We start from the raw sequence: 17,689 nt of genomic DNA on the forward strand, positions 1-17,689 counted from the left end.
TAATGAACCCGAAATGGGTGTGGCATATGCGTGCGTGGCATATTGAAAGCCGTCACGTTTTGACAACCTATGCAATATTTCAGCCTTCTAGTGTTTTTTTTGGAGGGATGCTTTTCCTTTGATTTCACACATCAAAAACATCCAAAAGCCCGACTTGGGTCAAAATTTCCCCCGGGAGTTAAGGAGATACTCAGGAAATGACACAATCGCTCGATTAAGAATACCTAGCGTACTGGGATGCTTTCATAAGAAGGGAAAAGAAAACAAAAATTTGCCAGAATTGAAGCTCGCAGTCCAACGCGCGCACCGCGGCCGCGCCGGAGCCACCGCGTGGTGACGGCATACCCGAATCATGCGGCGATTTGGAGCGAGACCGCCGCATACCATTCCTTAGCGCTTAGCTTTGCCTTTGGACGTATTGTCCACAGGCGTTCGACAGGCCGGCTTCTACGGTTACCGCCGACGCCTGCGCGGAGGTCTAAGCAAAGCCGGCGGGCAAGACGGTCCCAGGAGTCCGTCGCGGAAGACCGAGCCGAGAACCCGGACTCAACAGTTGCGCCGAACGCCCGTGGATACGAGCCATCTGTGCGCAATTTGGCTCCGTTGTCATGGCGCTGGCCCTGTGAGCTATCCCTCCCTTGTAACATTATCAGCAGATACGCATAGCTAGCAGGCAGAAGTGAGGAACATCTCCAGAGCTTTGACACTCGGAGACGCGGAGGGTCAACGCTCCGATATGAACGCGAGGGAGTTGACTCCCGTTCCTCTCTCTGATTGGTCCTCGAGAATGTCGAGCTTGATTTCGTGGAGCGGCCATGCGAAGGCCGTAGGGAAGGCCTCCGTCTTTCTGCCACTGGCGCACCGCCGGCTATTTTCTTCTCCGGTCGATCTATAATGCTGGAGTTTCCTTCAGGGTCAAACAAAAAGTCTTCGGGCCCGCTCGACTCCTGAAGTCTGCTTCGAGTGGCGTCGGCCCAACCAGAGGTTCCCAATCGCCGGTCTGTGCTTGGGGGTAATGACACGCTCCGTGCGTTATAAGTGGACATCCATGCTCTATGTAAGCACTGAAGTCGGGGGTTGACTTAGACTCGCGTTTTAGTCAAATTCGCCCAAATTGAAGTAAAAAAGGAGAAATATTTCAAAACATTGCTTGCGGAGTAGACACAGGGGGAACATGTGTCGTAAAGCTTCACCAACGGGGGGTGCTAGCGCACTGTCAAACAGCCCCGTTTAGCCTTCGTCGCTCCGGAAAGAGCTGAAGACGTGAGCCCGGGCGATTCGAACGGCAGAGGGCGGGTCGGAAGTTGTCTTTCCTGATTCAGCTGATGAAATGAGTAGTATGCGGAAAGAATCTTGCCGGTGCCATCTTTCGCTCTTGAGCCCGCCCCTTTTCCGGACGAAGCCATCCGTCTGAGCCGTCATATCGTCCGCTTTTACGGTCGCCGGCGGCCCATAAAACGTCTCCGTTTATTTAGCGGCGATCAAGCGTTGCGGTTTCTCCCCCGAGGAATGTCCTTGCGTGCTAACCTTGAGTCAAATAGGGGGATAACAAATTAAATCGGAGGAAAAAGGAGTCGGAGTTGCCAGGGACAACAGGACAAGTGTTTTTTTTTTTTTAAAGATGATTATCATTATATCAAGAAGATGATATTTGAAAGGAAAGAGACAGAGGCGTTGAAATGAGTAATGTGTGTACCCGTTTTGCAAGGTTGCGCGCATGCAGAGGCGACTAATAATGGGGCCGTCGTTTCGGTAAAGGTAATGGCTTTACGGCATTCGTTCTTTTCAGGCCAAACACACACGTACGCACGCATTCCTGCGCGGCCCCCATAGAAATCACAGGCCATTGAGAACAATTGAGACAGATAGGCCAATGGCATTTCCTCGTCGGCCCCCGAGCCTCAAGGACTCTTGCGGCCTTGTCCATTCATCATAAAGGGAGAGGGAGCTTCCAGTGTGTGCGTGCGCGTGCGTGCGTGTGTGTGCTGGGGGCGGTTGCTGTTTGTCTCTTTTATGATGTAGCCTGTAGACTTGTCTGTCTGGCAACTTCTTCAGCTTGTTAACATTGAAGGGATATATGTACCTGTGAAAAGAGATTTTATAAAGGCGAAAAACTGATTTTTTTTTTTCCATTTTCAAAATTTTACCAAGGGTAAACAGTGAATAAAAGATTCGTGGCTTGGTTCTGGCCACCGGTACCAAAGGCTACGAAGGTCACAGTTGCAAAATGGATTTGTGACATCCTCCAAATGTGCTATTCAGTACGCGAACGTTGAGGGAGACCCGATCGTTGCTCCTGCAATCTTTGTGGATGTTTTATTTGCGCTCAAGTGACACCACCGACAGCGTAACTAGATCAAATAAACACACGGGATTCTGCAGCTAATCCAGTTGCATGGACAGGAGCAGTGCATCTTCCTTTTTGAATTAAGAGCAAATGAATTGGAACATGCTTTACTTTCATTTTTTTTCAACAGACGGGCATTGTCATTTGGAATGCAGTTTACCGACCTTAAAATCAAATTCATAATGTAGACTCCAATCTACAATTTACAAATCAAATGCCTGATGTAGACCATCTACAGACAATCTTCTGGAATTCTTGAAAAAATGCAGAAAATCTATTACATGGAATGAACCTTCAAAATAAGGATGAGAACGACTGTCTTGTACCGTCACTTTGTATGAAAGCAAAACACGTAGCAGTTAGCTCGCCACCGTAGGACTAGCGCGACTATTTTGTGGTAGGAGCGCACGAAAGAACACGAATACCTTTTGATTTTTTTATTGATTCATTTTTAATATACCCCCGGCCCCTTTCTCTGACGCCGTTAATGGATCCAATTAGTCTTGAAGGACTGCTCGCGCTCTAGCTTATGGCCAGCCCATTCAGATGCAAATTGGCGAATCTGAATGGGGGGCAAATTGCACCTCACGCGGTTGGATTATGCTAATGTCAGGTGCAGTGGCATACACGTATATCCCACCGTGCTGCGTAACGGCGCGCGCCTTTCTCTAATTGTTCCTAACGGGAAGCATACGCGCATTTTACGTATGCGGGAACATATTTCAGTTTTGTATGGATCTCAATAAAACCGTGTCCCCAAGGAAACCTTTCCTGACTTTTGACGGGCAATCAAATGGAAAAATATGTTAACTACCAGCGCGGAGCTTGAAGGCGCTGGTATTAGGCCACGCCCACTTCAAGCCACATAAATGCCGCGCTTTTGCTTTTATTCCATTTGGCAAAGCTAGTTGATATGATTGCTTTGTTTTCTCATCAATCCTGTTTTTGGGCGTGTCCCAAATGTACCCCCTCCCACATGTTCACGGCAGTGGGTTTGGGGGCGGGGGGGGGGGGGGGGGGGAGTGCAGAGGGTGGCGGGGTTGCAAGTCTTTTTGTTTTCATTCAAAAGGGCTCTGTGTACCTAGCCTTCATTTCAATGTAGCGGGACTCACCACAGTATCCAATATTAGTATCGGACGCTATCTTGGAAAAAAAAAAATGCTGCTCAAGGATGTTTGAGTTTGATTGTGTGTGACATCAGCTGGTGATGTCCTGAAAGAGTGTGACATGACTCACTTTGACTCTTGTCATTCACGTCGAAAGTCAGCGTCGCCGCCAGGATTTTTTGACCGGCGCCAGTAGGGGGCGGCGCAGCCAGGCCTTCGCCTTGATGCAAAGAAAACCAAGGGCAAGTGGAGGCTATATCGCCATGTGGCACTCGCCCGCATTCTTTCTCCTACTGGAAAATGAATGAGAAGATCGCAATGATGTCAGCGCGTGCGCAAGGAGGTCCCGTCGGGTCCCGGCCGAGCCGCACGCTACGTTAGATAAGCGGCGGCGGCGGCGTTCCTCGGCGCAGATGTAGGTCACGTCGCCGCAATGGAGTCGGCTTTTTTTATTTCCGTCACTGTCAAATCTGGACGCTTCATATGCAAATGGGACAACTTTCTTTCCTTTCATCCTCACAATGTAATGAGCCCCCCCCCCCCCCACCACAAAAAAAATCTAATTTTAGCAAAAGCGTTGAATCCCCCACCCTAGCTATTTCTTTCCTTGAGCGTATGGCTGGAAAACATTTGGAAATTGACAACAGTTGTTGTCAATTATAATATTATAAAATATAATATTTTCAGGTTGTCTTTTGTTGACGTTATGGGCACCGGAATTGTGTATAGGCTGAGGCCTTCACGTTATCCACAAGACGTCGCATTCTCTCGTTTTACGGTCATTATTTCGATTTTGATGCCAACGCGAAGGAATGACGTTGGATGGTATTTCCTCTGGCCTTTGATTAGTAAGAATTGACATTGAGCGGCGCTAACGAAGCTTTCCAAGGCACGCTTTGGAGGAAGCGCGTCGGAAGGGAAACCTCCAAAGCGGTCCTCGGGGGACGGAGAACGCTTTCTAAGTGAGTCTGGATGGTGGGAACCGGTCCAGATGGAGATAGCCATCAGGCGGGAAAAGGCCGCCAAACGCGGAGGCCCGGGGCGGCGCTTGCGCCGCTAAGTTTGTAAAGTGGACAGGAAGTCAATTACCGGAAGCCCGGCGCGCTTTTGGACTTTTCTGGGAAAGCTCATTCCCTCCCGCCTCGGGCAAGAAGCCAACGTCCGAAGCTGCCGTTTGCCGCTCGGACAATGTTGACGAGGGAGGAGGAAATTGAAAAGAAACAGCAACGCGCAGAGTCAGATTTCACTAAATAATAGCAGGGACAGAAATGGAACTGGGAGCTGCTGGATGGTTTTGTTTGTTTGGGTTTTGTTTCTCTGTTTGGACCAAGAGAGGAAAAAAATGCAAACAGTGTATATGAGGGTCATAATTTGAGCTATTGTGTGGACTGTTGAACTCCCACGCGGTTGAAGTTGGAAGCAAATATTGCTTCTGCCAAATGACTATTGTGAGAGTAACTTAGCCTCCGCTCGCATAAATCTGCTTCCCATTTCCAGACTGCGGCAAAATTAGTATTTTTTTTCCTGCATCTTTGTCAGCGGAGGGTCGGAACCAAGCGCGGCATCCCGGATGGCGTCCGTGTGCGTTTCGACCTCAGCGAGGTTTCGAAGGAAAACATGAAGCCTGACTCGGGGCCGGATTGTTGAAACGCTGCTCACTTGCCGCCAGCTTTTTTCAGCTTTATGTTAGCATACGCAAGAATTTTGCATCGATGAGTACTCGTTTGCGAGTTGTATTGAAACAACTAGCCTTTGTGATTCCACTATACCATTGATTTAATCAATGTAATTTGTGTCGCTTTTTTTGTGCATTGGATGCTCGCCTCACCCGAGGCCGCGCGGAGGCGGCCGAAGGCCTCTTGACGCCGCCGGGCCGCGCTGGCGTTCAAGTGGCCGCTTCTCCAAACAATTTGCTTTTGTTAATGGGGTTTGAAGCGGCGAGCCGCTCTCTATTGGGTGTTGCGCGCTTGCTTTACAAAATTCATCCTACACATGTCTATACTGTATATATTTTTTCAAGAGTCCAGACGTTCAATAGCAGGTATTTACATGTTTTTTATCCACTTTTTTCAAGAATTTGGCGAAAAGATGTTCATAAAATGCCTGGTGAATTAAAAAAAAAAAAAATAAAAAATCATGAAGTACTCAGCCAGGATGAAAGGGCACGTCCACAAAAGATGGGGCCTTATTTTGACTGGTGTTCCGTCCCGGATCGGAGCCGCATACGTGAATGAACGTGGCCCCCCGGTGGCATCTGGCCCCCCCGATTGGCGTCTTTCCCCTTTGTTGAGCACAATGTAGCTTTTTAGCGGCCTTATCGCGCCCCGGTTGGCATATTTAGGCCCGGGCGAAGCCAAACAAGGGATTTGTTTGACGACGCGATCAAACGGCGCGTCCCCCGTCCCGTGAGTCATACTGGTCTTATCTCTTGGCGAGGACTCGCCGTGCTGATTGTGCGGACTTGCGGGTTGCTTTCCTGAGCCGCTCTCGCCTTTCTGACGGAGAGTTGTTTGCCTTTGTTGGCCTGGTTTTGCGCCGTCCACAAATGCGGCCCTCTCGGGTAGGGCGCCACTGAGTGCGCGAGCTCGTGGATGAATTTGTAGAAAATTGTGCACTAAAATGTCCGCGTTTAGGTAGCACACTAAAATTGGAGTGGTGACGCTTAGAGCGAGTGTTTCGGTAGCCCGCTAAATTGTTGTGGTGGTGATGCTAAGACCTAGCGGTTAGCTGCTGCACTAAAATGGGAATGGTGGTGATGCTAAGACCTAGCGGTTAGCTGCTGCACTAAAATGGGAATGGTGGTGATGCTAAGACCTAGCGGTTAGCTACTGCACTAAAATGTGAATGTGGCGGCGCTAGGACCTGGCATTTAGTTAGTGCAGTAAATTGGCGTGGTTGTGGTAATAATATCTAGCGTTTAGGTAGCACACTAAAATGGTGGTGGTGTTGACGGTAACACCGAGTGTTTACAGTAGCTAGTGCACTAAAATTGGCGTGGTCGTGGCGCTAGAACCTAGTGTTTAGCTAGTGTACTAAAATGGGTGTGTTAGCAGCACTAGGACCTAGCATTTAAGTAGTGCACTAAAATGGGCAAGGTGGCAATGCTAGGACCTAGCATTTAGGTAGCAAACTAAATTGTTGCGGATGGTGACGCTAAGACCTCGCGTTTAGCTAGTGCACTAAAATGGACGTCAATGCTAGGACCTAGCATTGAGGTCGCACACTAAAACGGTCTTGGTGGCGGTGTTAGACCCTAGCATTTAGGCAGCGTACCAAAATGGGCACGGTAGCGACACTAAAACTAGCGTTCAGGTGCTTGAAAGTGTATGTAGACGAAATCCTGAAATCCAAAAGCATAAAGCATAGGGGCAAGAATATAACCCCCCCCCGTCAACTAAAGGTTTGCGCCACATTTCCGCGAAGCCGCACAGCTGGCAACGCTCGGTGGTCAAAATGTCCCCGCTTGCCACGACCGCAGCAGGAAACGGGCCTGCGTCCCGTCCGCGTCGCAATCACATCTGTTCAAGTCATCTTTGTTTCCAGCGAGTCCGGTTCGCATGCCGCGCTCTCAATAAAAAAGATGATTGGCATATGCGGCCTTCCCATTCGCCGATAGGAGCGCAGACAATCTGAAGATCGGGACGGCGTCGTATGTGTTCTCCAGAAGGCCGGAGCTTTTTATATGGGCGCTGATGACTTTTCAAAATGTTTGCGAGATTTCTTTGAGTAACTGCGACTCAGCCTCCTGGTTCACTGCCTTTTATGCTCTTTGGTTTTAATCGGTGCCTGCAAGCTTGCCAAGATTTGGGACCCAAAGTTACTGACTTGAACATGCTAGCCTGATGTGTTGCCTTTACCCTCTCAAGATCTTTGCAACGCTTTATCATCGATCCTTTTTATTCAAAATAGCCACACCTTTGTTTTATGCAGTTTTTTTGCATTCCAATAACGAATCCTGAAGATATTTAATTGAATCATGAGTGTATTCATTCAAACTTTGGATTCGTCTTGGCATGAACAGGCTTTTAATGTAATTGATTTTTTTCGCACTAGTACCAAAATAAAACAGCTGTTTATTCATTTGGAGAGTGAACAGAGTTGTAAAAATGCTTATATTTTATCAATAAAGTTTGAAGGATTTACCTGATTGTTTTACTGACCCTTTAGCGCATCTCCATCTAGTGGATGCATAACGCAACCCCAGCCACTACCGTGGCTTCCATTCTATGCGCCTTATAATGCAGTGTGCCTCACGGTGCGGAAAATACGGCAACATACATCCTGCAGATTTATGTTTTTCGGTGTCCTATTTAGTTCCAACATATGATTTCTTTTTTTGTCCCTTCAACTTTGGCGACTGAATTCTGGGCGTGACTTGCCGTTGTAACAAAGGTTCAATGGAAAGGTCCATCTGGGAATGTTCAGCGTCCATGTGGAAGCCATTGAACGAAGAACGCCGTTCCCCTCTGGAGCTTCGCAACACGCTCCTATTTGTGCTCCGTCCCCATGCGTTGACCTTTTCAGCGTGTCCCGTCTCCGCCCTTCCCTCCATATACAGTTCCCCCCGCCCCCTCCCACCGGTGCCTGGTAAAGCCATCGGAGAGGCATCAGCATGTCGGGAATTCGCAAGTGCCCATGACGAAAGGCTGAGGGATGTGCCGTAACAGCGCTCGCTTTCCCCGCCGGGCCTTTTACCCGCATACTGCCGCTATCGTTTTACTCAGTCGGTGTCCGAAAAAAGAAAGAAATAATAGAATTCATCAAAACAACTTTGCCAAACAAGTCGCTTGGATTTCCGCCCCTCCGACTTTTTTCCTGCTTTTAATTAGTTGCTTTGACGTGCTGCACGGCCAACATCTGCTCACCGCGTGTTGTCAGTAGCAACCGACGGTTTGCCGCTTCAACACAAATGTTTAGTATTAGCATCTTTTTATGGCGGGGCTAAAACCCGGGAAAGAAGCGTCTCCGAGAAGTATCCCGTGCTGCGTTTCATTCCTTTTTCTTTCGCGAGCGAGAGTTCAGCCCCAAAGTCCGTTTCGGATTTCGTCCGAATTTCTGTGCCGTCTTGGTTTCAAGCGACCGTTCCAAGGCCATTTTGGTCTTTTGCCTGGGTGCTTCAAAGAACATCTCCAGGAGATTTTGTGCGGCTGCTGCCACAATGAACTGCATTCATTGGCCATTCAACTCCCCAACTTGAATAACTCCACAAGGTCTGCGCCTGGTTGAAAATTCAGCCCACAAAGGTAGCAAAAATCTCTAACATTATACAGACTATGCGGGAAGAACAGGACCAAAACCAGATGTTTTACTACCACTAAAATGCAAAATGGCGTCAATGCTTCCCAAACAATCGCTATTTGGACTTCTTCCGCCGGAGGACAAGGATTTCTCAAGGTACGACATTTCAGGTGGCCTTAAGACTGTTGGCTGGACTGGACTCAAGGGCACTCTTACACACATTCACAGAGTTCAAAACACACAGTTCCACTTTTCAACATCGCCCCTGGTCCTAATCGCCACCCGTGTGACTTGACTTCGCCGTGAAAGCGCCGGAACTACTACTGGCGCCACCAGCCGACCGTGCCGTGCCGTGCCGTCCCTCGTGGCGAATACCGTCCGGCCTTGCCATCTCGTCAGTCAATTGCGTTGAATTTTCCCGGACCGTTCGAGCTCGACATGTCGTCAAAACAGTCCCAGTGGAAACCCAATCCTCATAATACAAGTTTCTTCGTATGCGTACCCCCATTTGAGAACCACTGTACTCGACAAATGAATGATGCGAAACTTTTTTTTTCATTGAGTGCGGGCATAGCGTGACGGCCAAGTTAATTTACTGCCCGTAAAGCACAGAAGTCCTAGAAGTCCAGAAGCCCCCCCCCCCCGCTGTGGCCGGCCAGAGTATAATTTGATGAAGCGCCGGGGGCCGGCTCGCGGCGCGGTCTGTCCTGAGACGGGTCGGGATTTATGGCCCGCTCTTTGTTTGCTGAGGCACTTCGGCCAAGGTGACACGAGTCGCTCGGTTAACGTCCGTCCGGGGCGGGGCCATCTTTTCCGTCCGCCGCGGTTTGGGGTTCCGCCGTCCTACCGCAAATCCCCTTTTGTCCCCTCGTCCCGGTCCTCTCAATGAAACCGCATGTCGAAACGCTGTCGGCGGCGCTTACTTTGTGGCTTTTCCCAGGAAAGCAAAACAAGCTCATCCAAAGGTCCCGTCCGCGGGTCAGGTTCCGACACGGCGTCTTTGTCTGCGGTAGGAGGAGCCCGGCGAGCCGGGGCGTCTCCCGGCGGGGCTCCGGGGAGCAGGAATGTTCATCGGAAAGATTGTTTTAATAAGGCCCGATGGCGGCGGGCCCCGCGCGCTCCGATCCTGTCGGCGAACGTCGCGCCCGCCGTTTTACGTCCGCCTCCCCCACCGCCTCTCCCACCGATAAATGCGCAACGAGACGCCGATGCAGTCGGTTATTACACCTTTGTTTGTTCAAGACTATATAAGGAAAGTGATTATTTGACCAGCCCCCTCGCTATGTCCGTAACGCGGTCGAAAGGAGGTGAGGACTTGATGAAAATTGGGATAGGGTCCTTTGCCACGGCTCTTGGCGGTGTTGATATAACCTCTCCTAGTCAAACTGCGCAGGGAATAAAACAAAGTTTCACATTTCAAGATGAAAAATTAATGAACACGCTCTGTTTTCTTTGCAAAAATTTTAAAAATGATGTTGCACTTTTCAAAAAAGAAGACATACTTTAAAAGCATACAACCAATGTTTTGTTTTCCCGAACAACCAGCGTCGTTCTTTTGGTGTACTTTCCTTAAAAAGAAAACAAACTCTTAATGTTGCGCTTTCCTTCAAAGAAAATATACTTTTTTTCTTTGTACTTCCCTAAAAAGAAAACATCTTGAAAGCAGAAGTTCGTTGGATTTTATTGAAAAGAAAACAACATATTACAATTACATTTTCTGAAGTGGAAAACGTCGGACTCAGGCAATCTAAAACAGAGGTCCCCAAGCGCCGGTCCGCGGCCCGGTACCGGTCCGTGGATCAACTGTTGCCAGGCCGCACCTGAAAGAATAATTGGTGCTTTGTTTTTTGGCGCCGCCTCTGGCATTTGTGATTCGTGATTGCGATTCTCTTAACTATACGATCAAAAGGACTAAAAACGCAACAGCGGCCTACAAACGATGAGGCGCTTGCGCTTCTTGGCTCGGGGTGACTCGGGCCCCGTACGGACGGCCTCCACCCCCCGACGGACGGCTCCCGTTTTTCTTTTTCTTGCCGTTGCTTTCATTTCCTCGTGTGATCCCTTCAGCCCGCCTCGCGTGTGGCATGAAGGCATCTTCTTTTTTTTTCTTTTCATTAACGTTTGGAGGGGCGGCTCGGGGATCTCATTTTCATTTGACATTTGAACATCTGTTTTCAATTTCCTCCCCGGGCGAGCGTGCGATACAGTTAAAGGGGTGACGGAGGCGCGATAGTGGAGGCCGCCTCCCGCTAGTTGCGTTAGCTTGGGACTTTTGGTCCCCGCCGCGTCACCGCAAGATTGCTTGTTCCTGTGCCTGCACAGTATTCCTGTGGTGTGATACTGTTCCAGGTACAGGGATGCGGACATTATTTGGGGTTCAAAATAAGCTTTCAGAGTCCGGTTAGGGTGTCAAATGCATGGTTTGAGCGAGGTTGAGTTGGGGTTTCAAGTGGTAGGGTTTTGAGTAAAGATTTTAAGCTCGGTTTAGGGGTGTAAACATGAATTGGGGTTCAAGATAGGGTTTGGGGGAAAAGGTATGGTGTCAAATGCATGTTTCGAGCCAGATTGAGGTTTCAAGTCTGAGTAAGGTTTCAAACAAAAGTGAGGGTTTTGATTAAAGATTGCACACCCGGTTTGGGGGTTCAAACATTAGATGGGAGTGGAACTAGGGGTGAAAACAAGGGGTGCAAACATTTGTTGGGGTCAAACGGGGTTTGATAGTCAAGTGGTGCTGGTTTTAAGCCAGGCTATTCAATGACTAGTGTTTGTGTGCGTGTGTGTTTCTGGGGTCAAAGCATCTCATCACGAGCAACATATTTCAACAAATCCGTCTCTCTGAAAAAACATTTTCACACTCTGCTCCCTGACTCGCACTCATTTACACACATTAAGGAATACATGCACGTACACACACACGTACACACACTTACACACACGTACACACACAATCTGGCCTCCCTGTTAATAGTGCTGGAAATTTTATCCACTAGAAGACAGCTGCAGGCTTACACCAGGAGACGAAATTCTCCAGGAGACTCGTTATCTCCAACGCACACGCGCGCACACACACACACAAACCCTTCTTTTCTATCGTTGTGGGGACATTCCATGACATACTGTGAGTCCCCAAATACAAGACGTACGAAAGGTTTTCCATTTGACTCCTTTATCAGTTGCGGTCTTTTTTGCACACTGTAAACACGCAATCATTAATGTGGCGGAAAACGGATGCTGCGCAACTTTGGGTATTTTTTGTAAACAAGGAAACACAAGAAAACAAATGAGTTTACAAAAGATGAGATTTATTTACATTGTTGCCAAAGTGTTTGTGCGTCTCATTCATGGTAACGTAGAAAATAGCAAAACATGACATCAAAATGAAGTGCGCGTCTTCTATTTGAGGAATCGCAGTCATTCATTACTTAGCATCACAATTACCAACCAAAATCCATTTCAAACCGATAGGCTAATACCAAGTCAAAAAGAGGTCCAAACTTGCGGGGTCCATCCACCAAAATGGGCCCGCGAGTGCAAGAGGTCTCCACAAACACCAAACCGGTCCCCGCAAAGACAGTAAACGAAAGTCTCCACCGTGGAGCAAAAAGCAAGGTGGCTTGCGCGTACACGCACAGGGCAGCAGATAGCGGCCTTGACGTTGTCACCCGCTTTTGTCAGGAGAACCTTTTGCAATGAAAGCGCGCAAAAAAGAGGAACTGTGGGAGCGAGGTGGGATGGCCTTTTGACAAAAGGCTTCACGGTGACCCCCGTGCCCCCCCTCTACCTCCTTGTCCTCCCTCTCAGCTGTGTTTACAGCAAAGAGGTGTTAGTTTGGAGGAGCGTCCGTGGGCTTCACAAATACTGTAAACACTTTGTCTTTCGTTCATTTGCGTCCCTGATTTGGTGCGCCTCAGATGGAAGGGGGGGCTCCCCGTGACTCATGTTGCCTGCTTTCTTTCGATTGGAACATCTCGAGGCGTGCCGGAGATTTTTAACATACTTTATGCAGCCATCAGCGAATCCAATTGAACGCGTTGTATTTCCGTCTTTTTTTTCCCCCCATATTGCTATGGGTGTATGCACACATGTGCAAGTCCATATCCTGTGTCACTATGGGGGTAAAATGCTCTGTTTTTAGCATTAGCATTTGAAGGAATCAAAAACTGTAAACGCCGCAAAATTAAGCGCTTGCATGCTTTTGCCACCTCCAGTGATCGGAAGTTACGCGAGCGTTTTGGCGGCCTTGACCAGAGTCGGGAATTTGTCGGCGCCGCGTTGAGGTGAGAGCTTTCCCGACTTTGATCCGGCATTTGGACGAGCGTGAGCCAGGCCGGCCGACGCGCTCTCCCACCTCCCCAAACAGCTACAAATAATCCCTCTTATTTATCCCGTGCGGACATATACACCGCATACGTGCGCTGCATGTGTGGCCTGAAATTTACTAGCGCGCTTTAAAAAAAAAAACAAATTCATGCAGTCAAGCTGGAAGGCGCAGTGTCGTTACTTTTTCATAGCGTCTCTGCTTTCCCTTCTGCCAAGCCAGTCCAAAGATTTTTCCCAACGAGATTATGAGTCAATTCCACTCGCTGACCGCTTTCATGTGAAATCTGCGTAGATTGAACGAGGGGCGTGCCAGGTTCAATCAATTTAGAACATTTAATAAAGAACGCACAAGGAAGGAAGACAAGAGACTTTCGATTTTTTGTCTTGCTCACGAGGAGAACGGACAAAAATGTGTTTGCAGTCATGTCCTGCCGGCGCCTTGGAACGCATTCTGCCAAATCCTGGTTTTATTGATTGGCGCAGCCCCTGGTTCCAAATGCCGCGGCCCTAAAGTTTAGGGAAGCGCACGGCGACAGGAGTTGGGTGCGACGGAATCATATCTCGGGGGAATTCTTGATGGGGAGTTGGGTTTTAATTTAAGACGCGCGAGCTGGTCTTTATTTGGTACGGGGGTTCCCGACACCCCCAGAGGCATCGTTTGTTGCGGCCGATCTGCGCGTTGTCCCGAGGAAGCGCCTTCAGGGGCCCAAAAACTGTTTGCCAGCTGTTTCGTCCTCCTTTTATGATGGCTTTCATTGGTGTCGCGGCAGCTAACGGCAGATGTTTCCTTCTTTCTTTTTTTTCCTCGCAGTTCTGCGCGACGACTTCAGACAGAACCCCGCCGACGTGATCGTGGCGGCCGGAGAGCCGGCGGTCCTGGAGTGCCAACCGCCCCGCGGGCATCCGGAACCTACCATCTCTTGGAAAAAAGACGGCATCAACATCGACGATCGGGATGAAAGGATCACGGTGGGTTTGTCGAAACATTGATTAGCTCATTATTTTGTCGCAGGCCGTTTTGTAGCTACAACATCCCTTGTTGGGCCAATATGACGAGGAAAGTAACATCTCAACTTTATTATTTATGATACAAAACAAGTTAAAAATTTGGAACTAATTGACATGAATTTTCACGGGCCACGCAGAAGGATGTGGCGAGCTGGATTTAGCCCCCGGGCCTTGAGTTTGACACCCGTGATATCGGCAATATAATGCAGCTTTTTTTCCCACCCTATTCATGACTCTTTTAGATAGGATTAGGGACCATGTCAAAATGAAATTTTAGTACATGCCGCGGACCGCTAAAATGTGGACGACAGGCCGCAAATGGCCCGCGAGCCGTGGTTTGGACACTGCCAAAGCAGCCTGTAAAAGAGCTTTGTTTCTCAAAGTCATGCGAAGCTCCAGACAAAAAAAAAAAAAGAAAAATGTAAAAAATGGCCTCAGCAGCTACGGGCAAACGTTACGAGTTTGGATGTTGTTTTTATAGCTTGGCTGCCGTTTTGGCGGCTGTGACAAAATGTCATTTTTGCTTATGCGCTCCTTCAAAGGCGTAATAACAGCATGCTGGTGTAAAACATTCTGTTTATAGGCAGGAGGGCGCGGCGCGGCCAGGCAAGAGAAAACGCCACTTTTTCAAGCCGCGCCGCACTTTACGCTCCGCCAACATCATCTCATTTACAAATCGCGACATAGCATTTTTTTTTTCCCGTGTCGCCGCAAGGTTTTAACAGGTGTGTGGCATTATGAATAAAAATGCTAGTTTTGAACATTTAGCTTACCGGCATATTTAAATATACTTTGTCATATTTACTTGCAAATATGATATCCGCACCATCATCCTCACATGTATATATAGTAGTTTCTTTCACGCCATCTACTCCATATTATGTTCGGAATGAGAGTCTATTCGTTTATTAGTGCCCTTATTGCCCTATTACAGTTTTTTATCGCCTACTTTATTATTTACTCTGTGTGGAATGTAAGGGAAACTGAAGAACAATTTCATTGTGTAGCCTCTGACAAAACAACTTATGAGGTTGTTGGCTAAATGCTTAAGTCATCACATTTGTTTTTTGCTCAAGCTTACAAGCATCTTTGAACGCATTTGCAAGTATTTACAAATGCGTACTCGTCGATACGTGTGTGCTTAAATGTTTGATCCTTATTGTAAGTAAATACGTACGAATGTAATGAACGCAGGACGTTTCCTCTTCATTTTGTGTGAATGGGTCCAAATGCTCAGAGCGCCCAACGTTTTGCAAGAGGATCTACTGCACGGGTGTCAAAGCGGAGGCCCGGGGGCCCGCCAAATACCGGCTTGACTTCAAGTTTCTCAAGTTGTCTGCTTTTCTCTCCTTCCTTCCTTCCTTCACTGCTTCCTTCCTTGCTCCTCCTTTTCCTTCCTCGCTTTCCTTCTTCTTTCCTCTCCTTTTCTCTCCTTTCTTCCTTCACATGCTTTCCTTCTTTTTTCTATCTTTTTCTCGCCTTCCTTTCTTCCTAACTTTAACAAAATTGTGAGGAAAAGTAACAAGCATTTTTTTGTTCCCAATCTCTCCTTTGGAGGCAGCCTCTGATTCCAAAAGCACAGAAGTGTGGGACGAACAAACAAAATGTATTGGACTTGACAGTCATTGGGGCCCTCTGACAGATAGCGTAACGACAATGTGGCCCGCGTTAAAAACGAGTATGACGCCTTTGATTTACTGAGTGACTTTCACTGAGTCATGTTGCGGCAACTTTTCACTGTGTTACGCGCGTGTGATTGCTTTGTCGGAAAAAGAAGAGGCCGTTCCAAAGGATCCTCTTCCGTAGTCTCGACGTCACCACTGGCTAAGTCCGAACAGCCGCTCATCATCAAAAGCTCATGCTGAGATGCTGCGGGGGCACTGGAGACAAAAAAAAAAAAAACAACAACTGTGCGCACAGGTCACATGAGGTGGGGAGTCCAACTCATAACATGTCCAAGTGCTGGCTTTTCTTCTTGTTTTTCTTCAAGTCGGCGCTGGCCGTCCGTGCGGCGTAATTGAAAGGAACAAGCGCATAATCTTGTTTGGAGAGAAACAAATGGGCTCATACGCCTCCCCGCCCCACCCCCCGCCCACTCGGCACCACCGCACCTCTCTCCCGTCTTTTTGCAGCAGGGGATACTACGTACGTACTCGTTGCCTATTGGGGAGGTCATTGTGAAAAGGTCACACACGGCGATAGCGCTTTGCGTGACGGAGCGAAGATAGGCATGTGGCAAGCATGTCATTAGCATGTACGCCCAAAATAAAAGGGGCTTGGCTTTAGTTCGGGAGGCACGTTGCAAAAAATCCAAACGGCGAGAGACTCCGCAGTTCCCATGGAGACGGCATGCTCCGGCATGCCGCGCGGCGGGAGGAAGGGTCCGCGCTAACGACTAAACTGCAGCGGGGGGGTGCGACGGGTCCTTTGATGAGCTCGGCTGCCGCAGACGCTCGGAATATTCCGCCGTATGCTCGCCGCGCCTCCAGATATGTCCGCGGACAAACTGACGTATCGTGCAAAAACTACGTGGACCTTCCCATCTGTGTGTTGGAGAGACACCTCTGGCAAGTTTTAGCAATAAATCCAAGAGAAAGAAATCATAGAATAAATCAATATAAAGTGTTTTTCAAAAAAATAAAATATAAGAAAAATGTAAAAAAAAAAAAAAAAAAAAAAATATATATATATATATATATATATATATATATATATATATAAATTTATTATTTTATAATTGTATGTATATATATATATATATATATATATATATATATATATATATTTTTTTTTTTTTTTTTTTTTTTTTTAATGCAGCAGTAGTCAGACAATTTTGCAGTCACCGGAAGTAGCCCATTGTTTGCAAACATTGAGAAAAGGTTCTGGTCCATTTGTCATAAATCCCCCCAAAACGCAGCTGCGCCATTGTGCTTGCTTTTGTGCTGTGCTTGTAGCTAATCACCAGCCTGCAAAATGAAGCGCTGTGCTAACACAAAAGAGGGCGCGCGCTGAATGGAACCTCTCACATTATCAGCATTGCCAAATGGCACGAGGCAAAAAAAAAAAAAAAAATGAAGAGACAGGATGGAGCCATCTCCCCACAACGCAGGCATAATGCTCAGCATGTTGTGTGAGGTGGGGGGCGTCGTTTACTCAGTCCCTGCTTTTCCACCAATCCAAACACAGTAATTTCCGCACAATAAGGCCCACTGAATTAAAAGGTGCACCTTCGATGGATGGCCTATTGTAAAACCGGTTTCATGTATAGGGAGCACCGCATTATAAGGCACATAGAATAGAAGCTACAGTAGTGGCTGGGCTTGCGTTACGCATCCACTAGATGGAGCTGCGCTAAAGGGAATCAAAACAAAACAATCGTCAGTCAAACTTTATTAATAGGCGATCAGAAATACGAATAAAGATGATTTGTGGAAAGTACGATCAGAACGGAGAAAAAAAATATCTCTTGATTCCATTAAAAGACTATTTAGATCAATGCCATAAAGAGCAATCCAGAGTTAAAAAGAGGAGAATTATTCACTTCACCCCCCCACCCCACCCCGCGTCAACCCTTTTCGCCGCTGGCTCTGCGCTCTGTACGGCGCTGACCTCAGACCCTTTGTGCGTGTCGCAGTGTTGTACTTGTTAAGCCTTTGCTCAAACAAACAGT

The 17,689-nt window shown here is 47.9% G+C and overlaps 1 protein-coding gene across 4 annotated transcripts in view; it reads left to right on the top strand.

Moving 5' to 3' along the window:
* Nucleotides 1-17,689, top strand: part of robo1 (roundabout, axon guidance receptor, homolog 1 (Drosophila)) — a 161,972-nt gene that overhangs the window by 106,528 nt on the left and 37,755 nt on the right. For all 4 annotated transcript variants that reach the window (XM_088426899.1, XM_088426900.1, XM_088426898.1 and 1 more), the window contains one exon: nucleotides 13,823-13,980. In XM_088426899.1, coding sequence (XP_088283025.1) covers nucleotides 13,823-13,980 — 158 coding nt within the window. The remainder of the gene's footprint in view (nucleotides 1-13,822; nucleotides 13,981-17,689) is intronic.

The sequence above is a fragment of the Hippichthys cyanospilos genome, chromosome 11 (assembly GCF_059441005.1).
Source record: "Hippichthys cyanospilos isolate Australia breed blue-spotted pipefish chromosome 11, RoL_Hcya_1.0, whole genome shotgun sequence".
Classification (NCBI taxonomy): domain Eukaryota; kingdom Metazoa; phylum Chordata; class Actinopteri; order Syngnathiformes; family Syngnathidae; genus Hippichthys; species Hippichthys cyanospilos.